Raw genomic sequence first — 26,188 nt, 5'->3', positions numbered from 1 at the left:
TAAGTTCTGATGAAAACCTGCTCCTGTTTTTAACAGAATGCACTGAACTACGCCTCAGCTCTCAACATTTAAATAGATCCTAATGCATACTCATTTCATTGTTGTGAATCTACTCCACATTCACAGTAGACATGTAATGGATTATGAGTTAGGATATTGTGATGTATTCCTTAAAGATCCCCATCAGGAAAAAAAAAAAAGAAAATCACCTTTCAGGCAGCTCGCTAAGAACCTGCAGACAGATACCATTTGACTAAACTTCAGATGTTGGTGCGCAGTTTACCGTATATAGAATTTTGTAAACTGGTCCAACATGCATCAAACATGTCTTCCAATATGTTTGATGCATGTTGGAAGGCAACTCGTCTAAAATAACAAGCCTAAGAATCTTCGTTTAAGAGGTTAAGGAATCACAGAAGCTCAAAACCACATACATCAACCTTGTGGTAGTGCTAGAGGAAAAGTCTGAGGATCACAAATGTCATTAGGATTCATCCTCTTGGCACCTTGAATGTTAAAATAGTTGAGGTATTTCAGTCTGGACCAAAGTGGTCTGACCAACCATCCCTAGAGTCATGCTAATAAAAATACATCACTGAATCAAAATAAACTAATAGAATATAAAATATAACAGCACAAAATGGAAGGTTTTTATCGACATGATTTATTACGGGTTAAATGAACTTTAAACGTGTCTAATGAATGTAAAATATGTCTGTTTCTACTAACAATGTCTACGTTGCAAAATGTTATTTGGTATATGTTGGTTGAGAGAATACGCCTCACAAAGCCCACTAAAACTAATGAGACAAAAAAATTATAGAACTTGAAAATAATTAAGCACAAGAACACTTGTACTTATCATAATTCCTCTTAAATCAAACACAAATCATCACTGAATAAAAAAGGGAGCGTGTGATGTTTTTGTACTCACAGCCAATCCCAGAGCACGTCCTTCCATCCACTCAGAACTTGAAGCCAGCTGGTGCAGTAAATGCCTGACTTCATTAGTTGTGATCCAGTGAGGCTTCTGTGCAGCCAGAGTTAAGAATGAGACAAATAACAGCTTCTCAAATGAGAGGCTACTGCAAAAATCCTTTGGAAAATCCTCTCTAAAATTAATTTTAAAGCTCCCAAACAAGTTTGGTTGGTGCTCAGAGCTCAGTGCTGAGCAAGAATATAATCAAACACTGTTTCTGAACTGCCAGGGCTGTCAAAACAATACTTATCATTCTGTACAATACAATTATTATAGTACAGTATCTTACACTGGTGGATATAAATGCATTAGCATCATTAGCAGTCGTATATGAGATTTCACTGGTATCACAATGTCAATCAAGTTATTATCGTACCCCAGTGCAGTGGCAGTGTTGGATGGTTGTCACTCCACCTCTTTTGGACCAGGATGAAATATCTGGGTTCTGTTCCAGAAAAAACACACAACTTGTTTTTATGATCAACTCACAGTGTCTTGGATACTAAAAACTTTGTTAATAAGTACTCTGCACTGACTGGAAAACCAGCACTACAGCTTAAGCTGTATAGGTTCACTGTAAAGGTTTTCTAATTATCCTAGACAGTTACACCCACTGCAATGTTTACACAAAAGTTATTTACCCCCCAGAAGAGGAAGAGTACCTAATTAGAAGTTATTTCCATCACACTGTGACTCCTTCAGAGACATCGAACCAGGTACAGTAACTTTTCAGACTTTGTGACTGATTGTTTTCCTAACATACTGTTTTAATTCAAGAGAAACAACTTGTTTTCAGCCAGTGAAGAAGTGAGGGGCTGTGTTTGGACGCAGGCAGGGACAACCCAAGTGAGGGAGCACCATGGAGTGTGACCCTGACCCAGCCCCGGGGCTGCACAGATAGCCTGTTTATTTTAGGGAGCCTCTGCCTGCTCTCACTTGAGGACAAAAACAGCTGCCTCTTTTCATGTCTGACAACAAGGGGTGCAGAGCAGAGCAGGCCCACCAGAAATCAGTTTGACTTAGTCTTTCTTATGTATGTTCCAATATATACTGGAACATGTATAAGTACCATTTTTCTAAGAAGAAATACGCGATAGTGATGTGAATTCATGGTGTATGTACACAGTGGAGTACATCAAACTGTATGTGAGAAAGTTAAAGCCTAAATTCATTCAAAATATTTGTTGCTTTGATTTCTGCCTCCATCCTAATACAAAAAAAAAAACATTTGAGAACTTCAGCAGCAACATTTCTTTCCAGAAACATTTTCCTTGTTACTCTGAATAATCCTCAGACCCCATTCTCAGGAATTTTAACAGGGACTATTTCTTCAGTGGAATGTACTCAAAGCGAAAACTTTGGACCATAACTACCATGTCTGCATGACTAGACACCACTGTGGGTAAGTAAGAACATATGTTGTTTTTTACTTTTTTTTTTGTATTTTTTGGTTAACCAGTCGATCTTGGGTTTGAGTTTCTCTGAAGATTTAATTGTTTTTGTTCACATTAAAGCAAAACTATGAATGTGTAGTTTAAAACGGCCACAGGATGATACCACAGTGGGTTTCCTTTCATTTCCCATGATTTTCCTGAGCCAGCTGCTTTAAAGACATCATCATTAAGGGACCGGACAGAGAGTGAGTGGAATGAGACCACAAAAAAGAAACGACAAACATGTTACCTGGTGATGTACGGTGTGTCTATTTACTTACTCAGTAATGTCAGTTTAACATTTTAGCCACAGTAAGTGGTCATACCAGACCCTGTCAGGCTGTAGCAGTAAAACCCCTGAGTGTAGTGAACTGAGCAAGAATTCTTTTTAATGCTCATTAATTCAACTTTTCATTTGTAAAAGAATGGTTGTATCATTCCTTCTATCAAAAGTTACACCGTGACCCTTTAATGGCTGCCTCAGGACGTGGGCTTTCATTCAGCACTTCATGAAACAGCTCACACCCTACCTTAATATGACGTGTGGTAACATGTGTAGTACAGGCTGTACAGTATAGACCTCTTATTTGGTGGTGTGAGATCAACAAATACAGAGGCTTTTGTCCATGGGAGGGTTGGAGACAAAGAGGGGCATGTGCAAACCTGTGGCCTGTTGGGCACGGCAAGGGTTCAGTCACATTTAATGTCACTCTATGAACAATTTACTGCCGTTTATATACTGCAATCTACAACAGAATGATTGCTCCTGCAAAGCAGATTCTTAGATGAATCTGTAAACAATAATTCTGCAGGAATAAACATGAACAAAAGGCTGATGGGAATCCTCTGCTTCCCCAGTCACTGACTCTTGGGAAAGATTCTTTGCATTGAGGACTCGGGAGGGAGCTCCGCACTTGTGTTTACACAGTCAACTCGTGTTCGTCCTGTGTTCACAAAATTATGGTGTCAGATAATAGAAGCTGGTTGAGATTTAAAGTTAAGAATAACAGCTTACTCACTTTTTCCCCTCTGGGTATATGGAGCAAAAAGTTTGTGATTTGGGAAGGCAGCCCAAGCATTGTGGGAACAAGAGGTGTAAGGTGAGCTCAGTGACCTACTGGTTCCCAGCCTTCCCTTTGGCTTTCTCACTTTCTGTGCTTGCAGTGCACCTCCAGACAAAAGCATCATTATTGCTGTTGGATTCTTCACTGGTGAATTCTTGGTAGTGAAACAGCACAGAATAAATTAGACGCTTAATGTCCTGTGATGGAGAGAGCTGAATGGATCCCCGACCAGTAAGGCAGCATCTGGTGTTTCCACTCACTCAGACTCTTAACTGGAAATGTTACACCGCAATATTTCCAATAGCTGTTTAGTTTCTCTTATTAGCTGCGATGAGCTTGTGGCTGCATTTCCTGGAGGCCTGAGAATGAAACAAATTGTGCCACAGAGAACAAAGCCTTTGTTTTTAAAGGGTGGCAGACATTATTCTCATTTTTACTGGATGTCTCTGCAGGTGAAAGGTCAAGGCAGTGTGTGTAAAAGATGTACTGAGGCTTGTCAGCGTGTTAATCTGTCTGCTGGCCAGAGGCCCAGGCAGAGAGAAGAGCAGGACTCTAACAGTATTGTGTTACACAAAACAGGCTCTTCTCACACCATCGACCTTGTGCCTGTGTCTTAGTTGTGTGGAACCCAACGGTGACCCGGAGTTTAGAAACACTCCCGCAGTTTCTCAGGATATAGAAAATACATCACAAGGTACAGAACAATGCTCACAGGACACACGCTGAGATTCTTGACGTGATAATTTTTCTCATATTTTTCCATCAGCTGTATGTAAATCCAAACTAATAGAGTTGACTCTGTGAATCAAAATGAGAACCAGGTTATCATCGTTACATTATTGTTTGTGCCAGATTAAACAAACAAGACACAGTGTGTGAATAACCGAGCTTTACAGGTGCTTTTTGGTAGATTTTCTCACCTTGGAAAGCTGTGCTGGCTGTTTCCTCTTGCTTTATGTTAAACTAAGCTGAATGTGAAAATACCAAAGTATTCCTTTAAAGCATATGCTATTACATCATTATGAAACCAACAGCCTATTTCCCTATTTCCACTGTACTGCCTAAAATCATATATAATTAAATTAAGATCTATTCACTGTCACAGCTGTCACATCAGTTTGGTCACTAGCTACAAACTAGAGAAACAGAAATGCACCGAGAGAAACCAGGCCTTGAAAATTAGTTTGAAAGTCTGTGATTCTCTTATTGGCTTCCTCTTGTTCTTTGTCTCAAAGCCCATAAGTTCAAAACCTCAACAGCGATTATTCTTGTTTCGAGGGCTTTTTTTTTTTAGATATGAGAGTAAAATAGCACTGAACTGTCTTGTCAAGAAACACGCTCTCTGGCTGTATTGCAGCCAGTTTGCTGTGAAGACCTGTAAAATGTCAGCCACTCTCACCCAGCCAGACAACAAAGCTCTGAGGGATAAACAAAGGTGGTGACAGAGGCAGAGCTGTGACTGTGAGCTCTTGCGTCATGGTCATCCATTCATGGCCTCTGCGCTGCAGAGCTCGGTTTCCTTGACGAACTGTGGTGATTGCCAGTGTCCTTCCTCCATGTTTGACTTTACCCCTCTGTGTTGAGCGGCACTAAAACAGGATTTGAGCAAACATTGAATTATGATACAAAAACTTCTCTCACTTACATCATTGGGCCAAATTTAAGTCTACAGGTGTGTCTGTGTCTTCGCTGCCTGTCTCTGGCACAAAGATTGTCTTCAGGCAGTGTGTAATGGAAAAGTACTCCAGTGCAAGAAGAGCCATAGCAAGCTTTCTGTCACTATGTTTGGCCTTGGGCAAGGAAAGAGCAAGACAATGAAAGATAAGGCAGTCTCCTTTTGCTTGGTTCCCCAGCTGGGTTTGTCCTTAGACAGATAGACACCTTTATCTTTCTCAAGAGTCTCAGTCAGACACAAGATCGTTCTGGCTGCCTTTAAGCTCAAGTTCAGAACCATTAGTGTAACAGGACAGTAGATTACAAATCGGCAGCAAATCAAGATTACAAAGTTACTGTGAACCTCAGACCCATAATATGCTATAAATTGCTTCCCCCACTCTTCCATTGTGTATTTATGTGGTGGGCAGGAGTTTATTTGGCAGTCCATAAGCAGATAGGGAGGACTTCTTGGGAAATGTGCTTACTCATGTTTTGGCAGAGAGTTCGATGAGAAGATTGATACCATTCATGTTATTGTCTGTAAAACTTAGCAGCCGGTTAGCTTAGCTTAGCTTAGCGCAAAGCAGCTAGTGAAAAAAGCAAATAGTGACAATTTGCCCTTCGACTGGGGGATGTGGCGTACCCCGCTGTTTATTGGCTCTCAGCAGTTGCCAGGCAACCGACGGAGACTTCACGACATTTGCAGTTGTGTTAGCTGTCTTGAGTAATAGATTGAACGGCACTGTGGTGAAAATTATTCCATTTGTGCCAAGAGACCAACAGGCTGGGCAGCTGTGGTCAGATTGCATATAAACTGCAATTATGGGATGCTTTTGTGGAAAAGGTTCATCTCTATCATTTAATATGAAAGAAAAGGAATATGAAGTCAGTGATGAGGGTATCGAAGTGGGTAATGCACAGAGAGGAAGTCCATAAAGGTATCTACAGATTAGATGGTAGCTGTAACCACGAATACACACAGGATAAAAAAAATGATGAGTTGAAAATAAGTTTGATGGGAAATCAAACACGTGTGAATCATCTATCTTGACAAGGGGACACTTTCAGACAAAACAGTGACAGAGAGCCAGTTCCAGCTATCAGCGACGCCTGTCAGAACCTTACACAGATGGTAGAACACAAACCTCATAGATAAAAAGCAGATAAGAGATTAGTATAGAACAGGAAAGGACTTTTATATGTTACCTAAATCTGTGGAGAATACAGGTCAGGTCATTCCCTGCTGTTTGTTGCCACTGACAATTTAAGAGGAACATGTAATGAACATAGAGAGATTAGAGAAACAGAAACATTTTATTCTGACATAAACATGGTGTCATGTAGTAACTGGACACAGCACCAAAGCAGATAATCACTTCATCACAATAAAGTCTTAAACATAGACCTGATCTAGGTCAAGTGTGACAGAGTTATGAAGGAGGAGGGAAATCCAAGGCACTTAGAGACGATATGAGAGAGAGAGAGAGAGAGAGAGAGAGAGAGAGAGAGAGAGAGAGAGAGAGAGAGAGAGAGAGAGAGAGACAAACACCAACCCGACTGTTCTGAGTCATGAACTCTTTTGTCTTTGTACCAACAAACCTGCACAGAACCAAACAATAGCTCAAGAGAGGAGGAAATGAACGCTGGGGCAAATACCTCAGCAGGGGGAAGTGACAGCACGTGCAGAGCAGCTTTCAAGCTGCAGGGTGACAGTGGGACTAAACAAAAGCAGCTTTATTGGGAGTTTGAATGTGAACGAATCACAGAGTACATCCAACTTTCAAGAAACTCATGATGTGCTTTTAAACTTAAAGTGATGGATGAATAGAGAAAACAAATGTCCTCTGACTCAGAAACACCCTGACAGAATGCAAATAACCTCTTTTCTAGTGTTCATATAAACACTCGGTGACATGTGTTGAGGTGTCTGCCAACTGCAACTGAGAACAAACATATTAAATCTCTGCCTCATAGGAGGAGGAACCAAATACATCAAATCAGCTCTGTATGGGAAGTTAAACAAGACAGGAATAAAAGAAATAGTCACAGTCCAACACTTTTTTGTTCTTGTTGTTGTTTTTGTGTTTGTATATACAAATAAGAGTATATGAAACTCACTTTTGTGGTAAGTGAGGGTGAAAGAAAAGCTGTAAAGCCAGAGTTAAAGGCCGACTCTGGGAGGATTGAGTGCTGTGTTGTGCCATCGGTTTGCTCAGTGAGTCAGATATTTGTGGTTAGTGTTTAGCTCAGGCCACAGAGGCAGATTCTGAAGTGGCTGAAAAGAGCAGCTAGTCTTTGGCTGACAAAACATGACAACAGGTGGAACTTTGTCAGATACTCAGACAGTAGACGGAGGAGTGATCGCATGAGAGTGGATACTTCCACACACTCCAGAGCTCTGAGAGGGTTTTTTCATTCCCCGGCAACAGTAAATAAACACATCCTCTCCAAAAGTGACTGAAGTTCTTAATGGAGCCAACAGTGACAAATGTGTTGTTTCATATATTATTTTGAGCTTTAACTGGTGCAGTTAGTGTAACTCTGAAAGCTGGAATTGCAGTGGTAAAACACATTAGTGGCCAGTATTTGATGGCAAGTTTGGTATGTGACACATGGATGAGCAAGAAATGATGTATCAGCTCTCCCCCTGCAGATCTGAGTAATCGTGTGAAAATGTGACACTGTGGTGAAATGGTGAAATGAATAACTCCTCCTTGCAAAAAGCCAACATGTGAACAAACTCTGTAGTCCCCTCCTACAGACACATTATTCTTTTAAGTTTCAGCAAAAACAGCAGCTTATCTGTGGCATCTGTGCGTGACTAATAGCCTCATTGAGCTGCCAGCATGCCTGTAGACTGTCTTGTTGTTATTTTTTTTTTCAATTAAGTGATTAATCAACAAATTAATCAATAATGAAAACTCTCATTTGTTACAGCCCAGGGACCCAGGATAGAATTAGCTGCTGCAGCTTTATGGGGGACTAATACACAAGACACTGGTGATGGGAGGAACTTGGTCACAATGACTAGATTTTGTCTAACATATAAGACAAGCTGCTTTGTTGCTATACTCAGCCTACACAGGTGATGGATGGAGCATAGTTTAAAGACCTTGGTTTCATGTCTTTGTGGTGGAAAATCCCCATCAGCTACAGAGGTATCGCTCTCTGCGTGTCCCTGCTCTCTGACTTTGCTGTGGGTGAAAACAAGAAGTGAATTTCCCCTCAGGTGTCGGTAAAGACAAGTATCATCATCACTGCATCAGATGTAGGTTCGAACACAGTCAACTATGATTTGCTCCTGAAAACTTTAAATAGTTTCTTACAAATCTCTGACCTGCTGGAAAGACTTTTATCTCAAGACATGAGATGATAAGTGACCCTCAGGATGATTGTCCCTGTAACTGAAGCTACTGTGGAATGTGTTGTGTACAGATGCATGACTTATCTCCACCATTGAGAAAGTTAGCATATCTGCACTTATGTCAAATAGATTATGTAAAACTAGGCCTGATGTCCTGAATACCAAACGTTTATGCTGAAAAGCTGATTTTAGCTGTTGCTCTGGAGCATGTGGTCCATGAGATTAGCCACAGGCATTTAATATGGTTTATCTGTCTATACAGTTTGAGGGGTATTTTTCAAGTAACCTGCTTTCATACCGACAAATAACACAATCACACTTTACTCACCTAGAGAAACTAGAGTGCTGGTCATGAAGTAGAGCTTATTTTGTCGATAGTACACATTTTCAAAGTAAATTTTTGTGTTGACTGAAAATCTTGTGTAGAAAAAGGTCTTGAGACAGGATTTAGACTGCTAACAGTGAGGGAAAACCTGACAGTGTAAGGTAAACTGTTCCACAGCTGGGGGGCAACAATGGAAAATGTTCCCTCATGCTTGGATTTTTAACTTGGACAACAAAGAGGAGAGTCTGAGCAAAGGATTTGAGGGCTCATGTTGTGGATTACAGGCTGAGGAGGTCAGAAATATAAACTGCTGCCTTAAAACTTTGCTGATGAACACGACTCTGGCTCAAAGGTTACCCAGGAGCTAAATTATGGCTATCCTGTTCTGCTTGCCTCCATGTTGACTGCGAGAATTCAGAGTGAATAATTTTGATTTAACATTTAGTGAGCAGCCTATAGAGACACCCAAAGCAAAACACTTTTCTTTCTATTGGTAGGACGGTAAGGCAAATTAAATCTCATCAGAATCATAACTTGCACCGTATGGTTCTGTGCGCAGTCAGTATGTGCGCATGTGTACACTGTTACAGCATGAGAAAGAAAAAGCGAACAGTAACCACAGCTGCTGTAGGCTGGGACTGAAATGACTCAGAGGCCTGAAATGAGACAGCTTTGGAGTAAAATGTCTGCACAGTTCAGTGTAAGTGAAAAGTAACTACATAACACAGCTTTGATGTTACTGGAAGAGTAGATACACTTTTACTTAACCACTGCAGATGCCTCCAAAGTTGATCTAACTTTTAGACTTTGCAGCATTTATTTATTTAACTCATACATGTGGCTGCCACATGGTCTATTAAACTCTGAAACCAACAGCTCCAGGGTGAGTTAAAGGAATCCTACACACTGGTAACAGAGTGAAGCATTGGGATATACTGTACTGTATAGTTTTAAAAAAAAACAAAAAAAACCAGACACAGCATACTTCATTACCTCAGTTTGTCAGAATAAAACAGACAAACATGACTGCAAGTTATAAGGAAAATTAAATTAACTTAAATTAAATTCACTAATAAATGAAAATAAAAGAAGACATCGAAAAAATAAGCAATGAAAAAAATTATTGCCCTGCTGTGGAGTTATACGCTTGGACACTGCGCCCTCTCGCGGTGGATAACGGTCACGCTGTACATCCGCCCTTGCTTACGCAACATCCGGTTGTGCAGCAGCCATTTTGTCTGTTCGGGCAAGTCTACCCTGACGGTTGCGAACTGCAGTTCCACCTTTGGAAACAATTTGAAATGTTGTTGTGGCGTTTCTAATTCGCGCTATCCCCTCTCTGAACGCCGTACAAAATTTATATCTCGGTTTATATGTCCGGAGAGGGCCCTCCTCTTCGAGAGAAACCCAGAACTGTGGAAGAAAACGCGGCTCAGCTGAGACATGTCGTGTGAGGAAAGCTACTTGGCTATCATTCGCTATCTGACCGATGAACGGGAGCCATATGCGCCGGGGACGCCTGGTAATACGAAGAGAAAAATCCGCAAAGCGGCCGCCTGCTACGTGGTGAGAAACGGGACTCTGTATTATCAGCGTCGACTGAAGGGCCAGAATGATTTCACAGAGCTGGAGGTGGTGCTGCAGGACAGCCGGAGGAAGGAACTTATCAACGAGGCGCACGTTATGGAGGGAGGGGAGCACCTGAACCAGCAGCTCACCTGGGACGTCATCTCTCAGAAGTACTGGTGGAGAGGTGAGGCCCTGAGACTCAGGTTCTGTGGTTAGGTGAACTTAACGTGAGGCGATGAAACCAGTCAGAGAACCGGTGTTAAGATGAACCCGCAACAAAAACACACGTACGCCACCTTCCTCCACCGTGTACGGAGCTATCTGTCTCCATCTGGTGGTTAGTTGGTTCTTTGCAGTCGCAGCTGTATTGATAAGTGCGTATGAGACTTTGCTACTTAAATAACATGGAAACTCTGCATGGTTACACTTGAATGCACCAGTCAGACTGAACATATTCTACATTTGAACGCCAGGGATCATTAAATTATCTGTTTAAGACAACAGATTCATTGGTGTCAGTGTCTTCATGTTGTGTACACCTTTGGAGTTCGGGCTGTTAATCAGGCTAAACAAGCAGTGTATCATTTCTGGGCAGCTTTGATGGGCAGTTTTTTTGTTGTGTTCTGACCAAGCAATTAATTGCAAAATATTTGCTAAATGTTTTTCATAATTAAAATAGGTTAGTTTTAATATGGAGGACAAAGAATATGGAGGACAAAGTGTGATACAGTTCAGCAGCACCACAGAAGTCTTTAAAATCAGGAAAACGCCGTAGCTGGTTGTCCTCGGTGCGTGACTTGTCCGTGTTGTGACGTCCTCAGGTATCCTGAAGCACGTGAAAGACCACATCAGAGAGTGTGCTCAGTGCCAGAGCAAGCGGAGTGCTGATGACAGCTCTGGACCCAGACTGTTTGACCGGCCAGGGAGACGCAGGGCGGCTGCCAACGCGAATGATGAGGAAGAGGAGGAAGAAGAAGAAGAAGGAGAGGGAGATGATAGTTTATTCTTCACTGACTCATCTTCTCTTCTGAGATCCAAGTTGGCCAAGACGATGGTCAAGCATGAACTTGTCTTTGTGAGTCTCAGAACTGTTGACTGAATGTTTCAGTGTGATTATTAATTGTCTTACAGTTAAATTTTTTTTTTTTATTAATGGCGTCTTTGTTACTGTGTCTCGTGTGTGCATGTTGTTTCCAGGTGGACAGTAAGGGCGAGGTGAATCAGTTCCTGCCCAAACACAGTCAAACCATGTTGGACAAACTCAACCAGCAGCGTCTCAGCAATCAGTTCTGTGACATCACGCTGCTGATTGAAGGAGAGGAGTACCGAGCACACAAAGCGGTGTTGGCGGCGTGCAGCGAATACTTCAACGAGCTCTTTTTTGAGAAGGGGGCTGTGTCCACTCACGAGGCCGTGGTGGACCTCTCTGGTGAGTTTCACTTTCTTCATTTCTCTGCTCAATGCGCTGCACAGTGGCTCAGTTTTAACTTTCAGTCTTCTCTCTCCAGGTTTCACCAAAGCCAGCTTCCTCCCGCTGCTGGACTTTGCGTACACGTCCATGCTTACGTTTAATTTCTGCATCATGGCAGATATCGCCAACCTCGCCCGCCATTTGCTGATGACGGAGGTGTTGCAGATATGTGAGTCTGTGCATAAGCAGGTGGAGGAACAGAAGCTGACGGTGTATCAAAGAGGAGACGTGCACACTATGGTGTCGAGCCAACCGGCTTCTCGGGAGAGCTTAAAGGATGAGTCTGGTGCTTACATGGTGACCATACAGGGCGACGGCCAGACGCTGGTCACCCACAGCGGTGTTGATGTAACAGGCGAGCCTTTGGCTTTTGTTGCACCTTCCAAAGAGGCCTACATCCAGCAGCCAGTGACAGTTGTTACTGAAGCTGTAGAGGGAGACAAAGTGCACGGTGGGGAGGCTGGTCAGAATGAAACCGTGACTCTGATCACTCACAGCGGACAGGCCGAGCCAGGAGAGACTGTCACTCTTATCTCACGCACTGCAGATGGAATGGAGGAGGAGACGATGACTGTGGTCACCCACAGCGGACAGGCCGGAGCCAGCGAGTCTTTGGCTGTGGTGTCAGCCTGCCTGGCGATGGAGCAGCCACAGGTCGCTGAAGCGGGAGCCTTTGTTATAAATGTGGACCCAGACAAAGTGAGCCCCCCAGAGGTCGTCGAACTGGCACCTGCAACCGCCACTGAAGCAGCGGCGTCGCCTCAGGAGAGGGTGGAATCTGCACCTACACCCAAGAAACGCAAACGAGGGCGTCCAGCTAAGGTGAAGAAGGAGGTGGAGGTAGAGGAGTTCATGCCACTGGAGGAGGAGGAACCTTCTGCTGATGAAGGCCACGCAGACAAGCAGGAGAATGCTTCAGATGACCCCAACAAAAGACGGCTCCGGCAGCGCTCCATCGCTGAGGGGGGCTATGCTCGTCTGCATATGGGGCTTGAGGACGAAGAGGAGGGGAAGAAAAGTTCAACGCCACCACGTGCGGCCACCCCTAAGGTACGCTGTTATGTTGTAATTGAAAAATTTTCCATCATTTTTTATTGAGAGTGAAAAGTTGTTCATGTAGACAAACGTCTTTTTAGGTGAGTCAGAGGCCGGGGAAGAGGGGAAGACCACCGAAGCATCCAGTGGAGAATCAAGCTGAAGGAGTGTCAGTGTCTGAATCCGGGGCAGAACCAGAGGTCAGCGCTGTGGAGAATGTGGCAGCAGGAGAGGTCAGCGCAGAGGAAGCTGTGACGAAGGTGGCAGAGCCGGACACTGGAAGCAGCCAGGATAAACCCCCAGCAGAGAGCGCCGTAGATGGAGAGCACACCTGCTCTGAGTGCGGCATGTCCTTCCAAAGACGCTACTCTCTCATCATGCACACGTTAAAACACGAGAAAGCTCGTGGATACAAGTGCAGCGTAAGTACTGGTGTTGGGCAGCATGCCACATTTAATTAGCAACGTCAGCAGACTCTCACTGTGATGTCTCTGTGTCCTTGTAGCTGTGTAGTAAGGAGTTCCAGTACGCCGCCTCGCTCCGCGCCCACCTGGCCCGTCATAAGCAGCAGAGCAGCCAGCGAGCGCCCATCACCAAACCCTCGGTGGAACCGAGCACTGAAGGGAAGGTGGACAGCAATTTGGATGTCAACACATCATCGCCACACACCAAAAGAGAATTTGTGTGCGATATCTGCGGGAAGACCTTACCAAAGCTGTACTCTCTGCGGATCCACATGCTGAATCACACAGGCGTGCGGCCTCATTCCTGTAAGGTCTGCGGCAAAACGTTCGCCCACAAACACAGTCTGAAGATGCACCGAGCGCTGCACGACGTGACCAAACAGTTCCAGTGTGAGTTCTGTAAGAAGTCTTTTGTGAGCAAGAGGAGCATGGAGGAGCACACCAGCCTTCATACAGGTCCGTACATGCTGAGGCTGTTTTCTGTAAAGGGTTGGTTCACTCAGATCACTAAACATACGTTTACTTGATCTCGTGCTTTGCTCTTTTTTTGTGTCATGCTTTTTCTAATGTTAAGTGAAATGAGTCTTTAACTCTCTGTGAATGGTCCACATATGAAGCTGTTTTCACTGTTTACCATAAAATCCATCCACAGGTGAGTCAAAGTATCTCTGCAACACGTGTGGAGCAACTTTCCATCGAGCCTCAGCTCTGAGCAAACACATGAAGAAGCACCAGCCCAAACCTGATGTCCGTCCTTTTCCTTGTGCTCAGTGAGTAGCTCCTCGTCTTCACATCCATTCGCCGGCGCCTGAATTGAGATGAGGTTTAAATATATTTTACTCATTCCTCTCTGTCCCTCCTGCAGCTGTGATAAGAGGTTCTACGAAGCTAAAGATCTCCAGCAACACATGAATAAGCACATGGGCCTGAAGCCCTTCCAGTGCCAGGTGTGTGGGAAGTGCTACAGCTGGAAGAAGGACTGGTACTCCCACGTCAAGTCCCACAGTGTGGCTGAGCCCTTTAAGTAAGTCTGACAAAACCGAAGCTCACAGTCTGCTTTTGTAAACGTGGTGCAGAGAACATTACCGCATATTGAACATGTTTATTTGTAGGGGTGCACGGATCCACATTTTTTCACTTCCGATATGTTAAAACAAAGTGTATCGTCAAATGAGCATATAAATTAGTTGAGAGTTTGAAGGTCATCCTGACTGTAAAGTTTGTTCAACATTGGATGAAGTATGTGGGTGATACAGGCACAAATGCATCCATTTCCTGTGTGTTGGTGAAGGGTCAATTTAGTGGTGGCGCCACGGCCACATGGTGATGAAAGCTTTTGAGACACGCCTCTGTTCAGGAAATCCATTCCACATTTTGCAGCCAGTTAGCAGAGCAGCCGGCAGGACCTGTGGAGTCATTTCAGCAGACAACATTAATGCACAGACATGGTTCATGGATCGGAAATCTCCGCAGGTTGGGTTGGAAATTTCCGTTCCGTGAATTATGTTGGTATCGGAACGCGATACTGGATCGGATCGGCCCCATCCGTATTTATTTGTCTCCTTAGGTGTAATGTGTGTGGGAAGGAGTTCTTTGAGAAGGCCCTGTTCAGGAGACATGTTAAAAAGGCCACGCATGGGAAGAAGGGCAGAGTGAAGCAGAACCTGGAGAGGGAGTGTGAGCAGTGTGGAAGAAAGTTCACTCAGCTCCGAGAGTACAGACGTCACATCAACAACCACCAGGGTGAGACTCCGACCTCGTGTAATGTGTGTTGGATCATTTCTGTGGTCTGTTTCAGAGCTGATTATTTATTCGCCCTGTCTCTTTAGGAGTGAAGCCGTTTGAGTGCCTGACTTGTGGTGTTGCCTGGGCCGACGCTCGCTCTCTAAAGCGTCACGTCCGCACGCACACAGGAGAACGGCCGTACGTGTGCCCCATGTGCCAAGAGGCCCACATTGATGCACGCACTCTACGTAAACACATGGCCAAGTACCACAGTGACAACCTGCCCGGCAAGATCATGCTGGAGAAAGACACCCTCCAGTTCCACAACCAGGGCACTCAGGTGGAGCATGCCGTCAGCATCCTGGCGTCCGACCTGCCTCCTGAGCTCCGCCCTGCCCAGCAGCCGCCCTCAGAGGAGATCGAGACGGTGCTGATCACAGAGGAGACAGTGGAGGCCATGGAGGCCGTGCAGGCTGTTCAGGCCGTGAGCGACGGCTCCATGTCCACGCTCTCAGATCAGGGCATCATGCAGGTCGTGAACTACGTCCTGGCCCAGCAGGCCCTCACAGGGGCCAAACTCGAGGAAGCACCCGAGGTGATTCAGACCATGGAGGTGGAGGTGGCTCATGTGGCTGAAGTGGAGTAACTTAGTGCCAGAGACCAGGATTCTCCCTCAGAGACTCGTCACTGTTTCTCACAGTCTGTATAAAATGTAACAGAATGTAAAAAGATGCTTATTTTTCTGAAGATGTACAAAATGTAAGTGAACCATGAGTGGAGTTTTTACTGTCTGTTTGACGAGCTGTGTTTGTGTAAGCATTCACATTTCTATGTTGTGTGTAAATAGCTTAGATATACAGTAACAAGATTAGTTGATGAGTAACAAGTCTATATAATTTGGCACTCAGCAGAAATAAAGGTAGAAGTTAAGACACAACATGTGCTTTGGCTAAATGTATTAAATCTCGTCTACAGTCAGAGGAGCTGTGAGACGCCACTGTAGGAAGCTTGTGACACCCCAGTCATCGTGGCTGTGGACTCATTAACTCCCCCTAGTGTCAGTGTGAAGGACAAGCAAATAAAAAATGCCTACCTGTTTGTTCACTTTCATGATCACCACTAGTTAAACTCTGACAATGTGAGTTCATCTGTCATCAAACTGTTTCCCTCTAATCTCTAATGAAAAATGCAGTGTTGTCTGAGGCTGTTTCACCTGTTTGACCTTGAGTTATTTCAGTGAAGCCAGACTTAAAATAAATACACACTGAGGAGCATTAACATGCAATACAGCAAGTGTGGATATTTATTTCAGATTTGTATCAAAATACCCTCGGTATATTGCAATATATTTAGAATACATTGTACAAAAATATGAAAACGTTCCTGCTCTCTAACAATGCTGACTACTTGAAACACAGGTGACAATGGACTATGGCCAAATATAGGATACACACACTGTGTGCACTCCTCTGCACGAACACAAACATTGTTCTCAGTGGTAAAACCACCGGGCGATCTCTCTCCTCTTTGATGCGCTGTGGTTTGTTGCGGCGAGAATCCAAGTCGAAGGAAAAGTCAGACCATACCGATGCTATTCCGATACCAGAGCAATGTTTGCGTTAATATTATTACTATCACTATCATCACTTTACATAATGCTGTAATAAATCTTTTCTACAGGCAAGTATATGTACGAATGTATGCAAAAAAATCCTCTTAAAAAATTCATACTTTAGAACTGCCTCAAAATGTCATAAAAACGGTAATAGTATAGTATGCTGTTTTTTTCGGGCAAAAAAAGTCAAAAATTTTTTTCGACCTCAAAATGTCATAAAAAACGTCATAGTATAGTATGGCGTTTTTTTCGGCCAAAAAAAGTCAAAAAAAAAATTGACCTCAAAATGTCATAAAAAACGTCATAGTATAGTATGGCGTTTTTTTCGGCCAAAAAAAGTCAAAAAAAAAATTGACCTCAAAATATCTTAAAAAACGTCATAGTATAGTATGGCGTTTTTTTCGGCCAAGAAAAGTCAAAAAAAAAATTGACCTCAAAATGTCATAAAAAACGTCATAGTATAGTATGGCGTTTTTTTCCGCCAAAAAAAGTCAAAAAAAAATTGACCTAAAAATATCATTAAAAACGTCATAGTATAGTATGGCGTTTTTTTCGGCCAAAAAAAGTCAAAAATTTTTTTCGACCTCAAAATGTCATAAAAAACGTCATAGTATAGTATGGCGTTTTTTTCGGCCAAAAAAAGTCAAAATTTTTTTCGACCTCAAAATGTCATAAAAAACGTCGTAGTATAGTATGGCGTTTTTTTTCGGCCAAAAAAAGTCATAAAAAACGTCATAGTATAGTATGGCGTTTTTTTCGGCCAAAAAAAGTCAAAAAAAAAATTGACCTCAAAATGTCATAAAAAACGTCATAGTATAGTATGGCGTTTTTTTCGGCCAAAAAAAGTCAAAAAAAAAATTGACCTCAAAATGTCATAAAAAACGTCATAGTATAGTATGGCGTTTTTTTCGGCCAAGAAAAGTCAAAAAAAAAATTGACCTCAAAATGTCATAAAAACGTCATAGTATAGTATGGCGTTTTTTTCCGCCAAAAAAAGTCAAAAAAAAATTGACCTAAAAATATCATTAAAAACGTCATAGTATAGTATGGCGTTTTTTTCGGCCAAAAAAAGTCAAAATTTTTTTCGACCTATAAATGTCATAAAAAACGTCATAGTATAGTATGGCGTTTTTTTTCGGCCAAAAAAAGTCAAAATTTTTTTCGACCTCAAAATGTCATAAAAAACGTCATAGTGTAGTATGGCGTTTTTTTCGGCCAAAAAAAGTCAAAAATTTTTTCGACCTCAAAATGTCATAAAAAACGTCATAGTATAGTATGGCGTTTTTTTCGGCCAAAAAAAGTCAAAAAAAAAATTGACCTCAAAATGTCATAAAAAACGTCATAGTATAGTATGGCGTTTTTTTCAGGCAAAAAAAGTCAAAAATTTTTTCGACCTCAAAATGTCATAAAAAACGTCATAGTATAGTATGGCGTTTTTTTCGGCCAAAAAAAGTCAAAAAAAAAATTGACCTCAAAATGTCATAAAAAACGTCATTGTATAGTATGGAGTTTTTTTCGGCCAAAAAAAGTCAAAAATTTTTTCGACCTCAAAATGTCATAAAAAACGTCATAGTATAGTATGGCGTTTTTTTCGGCCAAAAAAAGTCAAAAAAAAAATTGACCTCAAGATATCTTAAAAAACGTCATAGTATAGTATGGCGTTTTTTTCGGCCAAAAAAAGTAAAAAAAAAAATTGACCTCAAAATGTCATAAAAAACGTCATTGTATAGTATGGAGTTTTTTTCGGCCAAAAAAAGTCAAAAAATTTTTCGACCTCAAAATGTCATAAAAAAACGTCATAGTATAGTATGGCGTTTTTTTCGGCCAAAAAAAGTCAAAAAAAAAATTGACCTCAAAATGTCATAAAAAACGTCATAGTATAGTATGGCGTTTTTTTCAGGCAAAAAAAGTCAAAAATTTTTTCGACCTCAAAATGTCATAAAAAACGTCATAGTATAGTATGGCGTTTTTTTCGGCCAAAAAAAGTCAAAATTTTTTTCGACCTCAAAATGTCATAAAAAACGTCATAGTATAGTATGGCGTTTTTTTCGGCCAAAAAAAGTCAAAAATTTTTTCGACCTCAAAATGTCATAAAAAACGTCATAGTATAGTATGGCGTTTTTTTCGGCCAAAAAAAGTAAAAAAAAAATTGACCTCAAAATGTCATAAAAAACGTCATAGTATAGTATGCCGTTTTTTTCGGCCAAAAAAAGTCAAAATTTTTTTCGACCTCAAAATGTCATAAAAAACGTCATAGTATAGTATGGCGTTTTTTTCGGCCAAAAAAAGTCAAAATTTTTTTCGGCCTCAAAATTTCATAAAAAACGTCATAGTATAGTATGGCGTTTTTTTCGGCCAAAAAAAGTAAAAAAAAAAAATTGACCTCAAAATGTCATAAAAAAGGTCATAGTATAGTATGGCGTTTTTTTCGGCCAAAAAAAGTCAAAAATTTTTTCGACCTCAAAATGTCATAAAAAACGTCATAGTATAGTATGGCGTTTTTTTCGGCCAAAAAAAGTCAAAAAAAAAATTGACCTCAAAATGTCATAAAAAACGTCATAGTATAGTATGGCGTTTTTTTCGGCCAAAAAAAGTCAAAAAATTTTTCGACCTCAAAATGTCATAAAAAACGTCATAGTATAGTATGGCGTTTTTTTCGGCCAAAAAAAGTCAAAAAAAAAATTGACCTCAAAATGTCATAAAAAACGTCATAGTATAGTATGGCGTTTTTTTCGGCCAAAAAAAGTCAAAATTTTTTTCGACCTCAAAATGTCATAAAAAACGTCATAGTATAGTATGGCGTTTTTTTCGGCCAAAAAAAGTCAAAAAAAAAATTGACCTCAAAATGTCATAAAAAACGTCATAGTATAGTATGGCGTTTTTTTCGGCCAAAAAAAGTCAAAATTTTTTTCGACCTCAAAATGTCATAAAAAACGTCATAGTATAGTATGGCGTTTTTTTCGGCCAAAAAAAGTCAAAAAAAAATTGACCTCAAAATGTCATAAAAAACGTCATAGTATAGTATGGCGTTTTTTTCGGCCAAAAAAAGTCAAAATTTTTTTCGACCTCAAAATGTCATAAAAAACGTCATAGTATAGTATGGCGTTTTTTTCGGCCAAAAAAAGTCAAAAATTTTTTCGACCTCAAAATGTCATAAAAAAACGTCATAGTATAGTATGGCGTTTTTTTCGGCCAAAAAAAGTCAAAATTTTTTTCGACCTCAAAATGTCATAAAAAAACGTCATAGTATAGTATGCCGTTTTTTTCGGCCAAAAAAAGTCAAAAAAAAAATTGACCTCAAAATGTCATAAAAAACGTCATAGTATAGTATGGCGTTTTTTTCGGCCAAAAAAAGTCAAAATTTTTTTGGACCTCAAAATGTCATAAAAAACGTCATAATATAGTATGGCGTTTTTTTCGGCCAAAACAAGTCAAAAAAAAAATTGACCTCAAAATGTCATAAAAAACGTCATAGTATAGTATGCCGTTTTTTTCGGCCAAAAAAAGTCAAAATTTTTTTCGACCTCAAAATGTCATAAAAAACGTCATAGTATAGTATGGCGTTTTTTTCGGCCAAAAAAAGTCAAAAATTTTTTCGGCCTCAAAATGTCATAAAAAACGTCATAGTATAGTATGGCGTTTTTTTCGGCCAAAAAAAGTCAAAAAAAAAATTGACCTCAAAATGTCATAAAAAACGTCATAGTATAGTATGGCGTTTTTTTTCGGCCAAAAAAAGTCAAAAAAAAAATCGACCTCAAAATGTCATAAAAAACGTCATAGTATAGTATGGCGTTTTTTTCGGCCAAAAAAAGTCAAAATTTTTTTCGACCTCAAAATGTCATAAAAAACGTCATAGTATAGTATGGCGTTTTTTTCGGCCAAAAAAAGTCAAAATTTTTTTCGACCTCAAAATGTCATAAAAAACGTCATAGTATAGTATGGCGTTTTTTTCGGCCAAAAAAAGTCAAAATTTTTTTCGACCTCAAAATGTCATAAAAAACGTCATAGTATAGTATGGCGTTTTTTTCGGCCAAAAAAAGTCAAAATTTTTTTCGACCTCAAAATGTCATAAAAAACGTCATAGTATAGTATGGCCTTTTTTTCGGCCAAAACAAGTCAAAAAAAAATTTGACCTCAAAATGTCATAAAAAACGTCATAGTATAGTATGGCGTTTTTTTCGGCCAAAAAAAGTCAACATTTTTTTCGACCTCAAAATGTCATAAAAAACGTCATAGTATAGTATGCCGTTTTTTTTCGGCCAAAAAAAGTCAAAAATTTTTTCGACCTCAAAATGTCATAAAAAACGTCATAGTATAGTATGGCGTTTTTTTCGGCCAAAAAAAGTCAAAATTTTTTTCGACCTCAAAATGTCATAAAAAACGTCATAGTATAGTATGGCGTTTTTTTCGGCCAAAAAAAGTCAAAATTTTTTTCGACCTCAAAATGTCATAAAAAACGTCATAGTATAGTATGGCGTTTTTTTCGGCCAAAAAAAGTCAAAATTTTTTTCGACCTCAAAATGTCATAAAAAACGTCATAGTATAGTATGGCGTTTTTTTCGGCCAAAAAAAGTCAAAATTTTTTTCGACCTCAAAATGTCATAAAAAACGTCATAGTATAGTATGGCGTTTTTTTCAGGCAAAAAAAGTCAAAAATTTTCTCGACCTCAAAATGTCATAAAAAACGTCATAGTATAGTATGGCGTTTTTTTCGGCCAAAAAAAGTCAAAAAAAAAATTGACCTCAAAATGTCATAAAAAACGTCATAGTATAGTATGGCGTTTTTTTCGGCCAAAAAAAGTCAAAATTTTTTTCGACCTCAAAATGTCATAAAAAACGTCATAGTATAGTATTGCGTTTTTTTCCGCCAAAAAAAGTCAAAAAAAAAATTGACCTCAAAATGTCATAAAAAACGTCATAGTATAGTATGGTGTTTTTTTCCGCCAAAAAAAGTCAAAAAAAAAATTGACCTCAAAATGTCATAAAAAACGTCATAGTATAGTATGGCGTTTTTTTCGGCCAAAAAAAGTCAAAATTTTTTTCGACCTCAAAATGTCATAAAAAACGTCATAGTATAGTATGGCGTTTTTTTCGGCCAAAAAAAGTCAAAAAAAAAATTGACCTCAAAATGTCATAAAAAACGTCATAGTATAGTATGGCGTTTTTTTCGGCCAAAAAAAGTCAAAATTTTTTTCGACCTCAAAATGTCATAAAAAACGTCATAGTATAGTATGGCGTTTTTTTCGGCCAAAAACAGTCAAAAAAAAAATTGACCTCAAAATGTCATAAAAAACGTCATAGTATAGTATGGCGTTTTTTTCGGCCAAAAAAAGTCAAAAAAAAAATTGACCTCAAAATGTCATAAAAAACGTCATAGTATAGTATGGCGTTTTTTTCGGCCAAAAAAAGTCAAAATTTTTTTCGACCTCAAAATGTCATAAAAAACGTCATAGTATAGTATGGCGTTTTTTTCGGCCAAAAAAAGTCAAAAAAAAAAATTGACCTCAAAATGTCATAAAAAACGTCGTAGTATAGTATGGCGTTTTTTTCGGCCAAAAAAAGTCAAAATTTTTTTCGACCTCAAAATGTCATAAAAAACGTCATAGTATAGTATGGCGTTTTTTTCGGCCAAAAAAAGTCAAAAAAAAAATTGACCTCAAAATGTCATAAAAAACGTCATAGTATAGTATGGCGTTTTTTTCGGCCAAAAAAAGTCAAAATTTTTTTCGACCTCAAAATGTCATAAAAAACGTCATAGTATAGTATGCCGTTTTTTTCGGCCAAAAAAAGTCAAAATTTTTTTCGACCTCAAAATGTCATAAAAAACGTCATAGTATAGTATGGCGTTTTTTTCGGCCAAAAAAAGTCAAAATTTTTTTCGACCTCAAAATGTCATAAAAAACGTCATAGTATAGTATGGCGTTTTTTTCGGCCAAAAAAAGTCAAAATTTTTTTCGACCTCAAAATGTCATAAAAAACGTCATAGTATAGTATGGCGTTTTTTTCGGCCAAAAAAAGTCAAAATTTTTTTCGACCTCAAAATGTCATAAAAAACGTCATAGTATAGTATGGCGTTTTTTTCAGGCAAAAAAAGTCAAAAATTTTCTCGACCTCAAAATGTCATAAAAAACGTCATAGTATAGTATGGCGTTTTTTTCGGCCAAAAAAAGTCAAAAAAAAAATTGACCTCAAAATGTCATAAAAAACGTCATAGTATAGTATGGCGTTTTTTTCGGCCAAAAAAAGTCAAAATTTTTTTCGACCTCAAAATGTCATAAAAAACGTCATAGTATAGTATTGCGTTTTTTTCCGCCAAAAAAAGTCAAAAAAAAAATTGACCTCAAAATGTCATAAAAAACGTCATAGTATAGTATGGCGTTTTTTTCCGCCAAAAAAAGTCAAAATTTTTTTCGACCTCAAAATGTCATAAAAAACGTCATAGTATAGTATGGCGTTTTTTTCGGCCAAAAAAAGTCAAAAAAAAAATTGACCTCAAAATGTCATAAAAAACGTCATAGTATAGTATGGCGTTTTTTTCGGCCAAAAAAAGTCAAAATTTTTTTTTGACCTCAAAATGTCATAAAAAACGTCATAGTATAGTATGGCGTTTTTTTCGGCCAAAAAAAAGTCAAAAAAAAAATTGACCTCAAAATGTCATAAAAAACGTCATAGTATAGTATGCCGTTTTTTTCGGCCAAAAAAAGTCAAAATTTTTTTCGACCTCAAAATGTCATAAAAAACGTCATAGTATAGTATGGCGTTTTTTTCGGCCAAAAAAAGTCAAAATTTTTTTCGACCTCAAAATGTCATAAAAAACGTCATAGTATAGTATGGCGTTTTTTTCGGCCAAAAAAAGTCAAAAAAAAATTGACCTCAAAATGTCATAAAAAACGTCATAGTATAGTATGGCGTTTTTTTTCGGCCAAAAAAAGTCAAAATTTTTTTCGACCTCAAAATGTCATAAAAAACGTCATAGTATAGTATGGCGTTTTTTTCGGCCAAAAAAAGTCAAAAAAAAAAATTGACCTCAAAATGTCATAAAAAACGTCATAGTATAGTATGGCGTTTTTTTCGGCCAAAAAAAGTCAAAAAAAAAATTGACCTCAAAATGTCATAAAAAACGTAATAGTATAGTATGGCGTTTTTTTCGGCCAAAAAAAGTCAAAAAAAAAATTGACCTCAAAATGTCATAAAAAACGTCATACGTCATATGGCGTTTTTTTCGGCCAAAAAAAGTCAAAAAAAAAATTGACCTCAAAATGTCATAAAAAACGTCATAGTATAGTATGGCGTTTTTTTCGGCCAAAAAAAGTCAAAAAAAAAATTGACCTCAAAATGTCATAAAAAACGTCATAGTATAGTATGGCGTTTTTTTCGGCCAAAAAAAGTCAAAATTTTTTTCGACCTCAAAATGTCATAAAAAACGTCATAGTATAGTATGGCGTTTTTTTCGGCCAAAAAAAGTCAAAAAAAAAATTGACCTCAAAATGTCATAAAAAACGTCATAGTATAGTATGGCGTTTTTTTCGGCCAAAAAAAGTCAAAATTTTTTTCGACCTCAAAATGTCATAAAAAACGTCATAGTATAGTATGGCGTTTTTTTCGGCCAAAAAAAGTCAAAATTTTTTTCGACCTCAAAATGTCATAAAAAACGTCATAGTATAGTATGGCGTTTTTTTCCGCCAAAAAAAGTCAAAAAAAAAATTGACCTCAAAATGTCATAAAAAACGTCATAGTATAGTATGGCGTTTTTTTCGGCCAAAAAAAGTCAAAATTTTTTTCGACCTCAAAATGTCATAAAAAACGTAATAGTATAGTATGGCGTTTTTTTCGGCCAAAAAAAGTCAAAAAAAAAAATTGACCTCAAAATGTCATAAAAAACGTCATAGTATAGTATGGCGTTTTTTTCGGCCAAAAAAAGTCAAAAAAAAAATTGACCTCAAAATGTCATAAAAAACGTCATAGTATAGTATGGCGTTTTTTTCGGCCAAAAAACGTCAAAAAAAAAATTGACCTCAAAATGTCATAAAAAACGTCATAGTATAGTATGGCGTTTTTTTCGGCCAAAAAAAGTCAAAATTTTTTTCGACCTCAAAATGTCATAAAAAACGTCATAGTATAGTATGGCGTTTTTTTCGGCCAAAAAAAGTCAAAATTTTTTTCGGCCTCAAAATGTCATAAAAAACGTCATAGTATAGTATGGCGTTTTTTTCGGCCAAAAAAAGTCAAAATTTTTTTCGACCTCAAAATGTCATAAAAAACGTCATAGTATAGTATGGCGTTTTTTTCGGCCAAAAAAAGTCAAAAAAAAAATTGACCTCAAAATGTCATAAAAAACGTCATAGTATAGTATGGCGTTTTTTTCGGCCAAAAAAAGTCAAAATTTTTTTCGACCTCAAAATGTCATAAAAAACGTCATAGTATAGTATGGCGTTTTTTTCGGCCAAAAAAAGTCAAAATTTTTTTCGACCTCAAAATGTCATAAAAAACGTCATAGTATAGTATGGCGTTTTTTTCAGGCAAAAAAAGTCAAAAAATTTTTCGACCTCAAAATGTCATAAAAAACGTCATAGTATAGTATGTCGTTTTTTTCGGCCAAAAAAAGTCAAAATTTTTTTCGACCTCAAAATGTCATAAAAAACGTCATAGTATAGTATGGCGTTTTTTTTCCGCCAAAAAAAGTCAAAATTTTTTTCGACCTCAAAATGTCATAAAAAACGTCATAGTATAGTATGGCGTTTTTTTCCGCCAAAAAAAGTCAAAAAAAAAATTGACCTCAAAATGTCATAAAAAACGTCATAGTATAGTATGGCGTTTTTTTCGGCCAAAAAAAGTCAAAATTTTTTTCGACCTCAAAATGTCATAAAAAACGTAATAGTATAGTATGGCGTTTTTTTCGGCCAAAAAACGTCAAAAAAAAAATTGACCTCAAAATGTCATAAAAAACGTCATAGTATAGTATGGCGTTTTTTTCGGCCAAAAAAAGTCAAAATTTTTTTCGACCTCAAAATGTCATAAAAAACGTCATAGTATAGTATGGCGTTTTTTTCAGGCAAAAAAAGTAAAAAAATTTTTCGACCTCAAAATGTCATAAAAAACGTCATAGTATAGTATGGCGTTTTTTTCGGCCAAAAAAAGTCAAAAAAAAATTTGACCTCAAAATGTCATAAAAAACGTCATAGTATAGTATGGCGTTTTTTTCGGCCAAAAAAAGTCAAAATTTTTTTCGACCTCAAAATGTCATAAAAAACGTCATAGTATAGTATGGCGTTTTTTTCGGCCAAAAAAAGTCAAAATTTTTTTCGACCTCAAAATGTCATAAAAAACGTCATAGTATAGTATGGCGTTTTTTTCGGCCAAAAAAAGTCAAAAAAAAAATTGACCTCAAAATGTCATAAAAAACGTCATAGTATAGTATGGCGTTTTTTTCGGCCAAAAAAAGTCAAAATTTTTTTCGACCTCAAAATGTCATAAAAAACGTCATAGTA

The 26,188-nt window shown here is 38.8% G+C and overlaps 1 protein-coding gene across 1 annotated transcript; it reads left to right on the top strand.

Annotated features, from left to right (window-relative positions):
- Nucleotides 1-10,072: 10,072 nt before the first annotated feature.
- zbtb11 (zinc finger and BTB domain containing 11) lies at nucleotides 10,073-16,501 on the top strand. The gene is made up of 10 exons (XM_041040799.1): nucleotides 10,073-10,574; nucleotides 11,212-11,465; nucleotides 11,588-11,819; nucleotides 11,899-12,911; nucleotides 12,998-13,318; nucleotides 13,402-13,816; nucleotides 14,013-14,130; nucleotides 14,226-14,384; nucleotides 14,928-15,103; nucleotides 15,190-16,501. Exons 1-10 carry the CDS (start codon nucleotides 10,265-10,267, stop codon nucleotides 15,729-15,731), a joined length of 3,540 nt encoding a protein of 1,179 aa, XP_040896733.1. The 5' UTR covers nucleotides 10,073-10,264; the 3' UTR covers nucleotides 15,732-16,501.
- The last annotated feature ends 9,687 nt before the right edge of the window (nucleotides 16,502-26,188 follow it).

The sequence above is a fragment of the Toxotes jaculatrix genome, chromosome 6, assembly GCF_017976425.1.
Source record: "Toxotes jaculatrix isolate fToxJac2 chromosome 6, fToxJac2.pri, whole genome shotgun sequence".
Classification (NCBI taxonomy): Eukaryota; Metazoa; Chordata; class Actinopteri; family Toxotidae; genus Toxotes; species Toxotes jaculatrix.
This window is presented reverse-complemented; position numbering and strand designations above follow the sequence as displayed.

Bases quoted from the DNA above. Each gene is read 5' to 3' on its own strand.
- zbtb11 (XM_041040799.1), top strand. From the start codon at position 10,265: ATGTCGTGTGAGGAAAGCTACTTGGCTATCATTCGCTATCTGACCGAT. The intron at 11,466-11,587 runs GTGAGTCTCAGA...TGTTGTTTCCAG, and splicing joins TCAAGCATGAACTTGTCTTT to GTGGACAGTAAGGGCGAGGT. The intron at 15,104-15,189 runs GTGAGACTCCGA...CTGTCTCTTTAG, and splicing joins TCACATCAACAACCACCAGG to GAGTGAAGCCGTTTGAGTGC.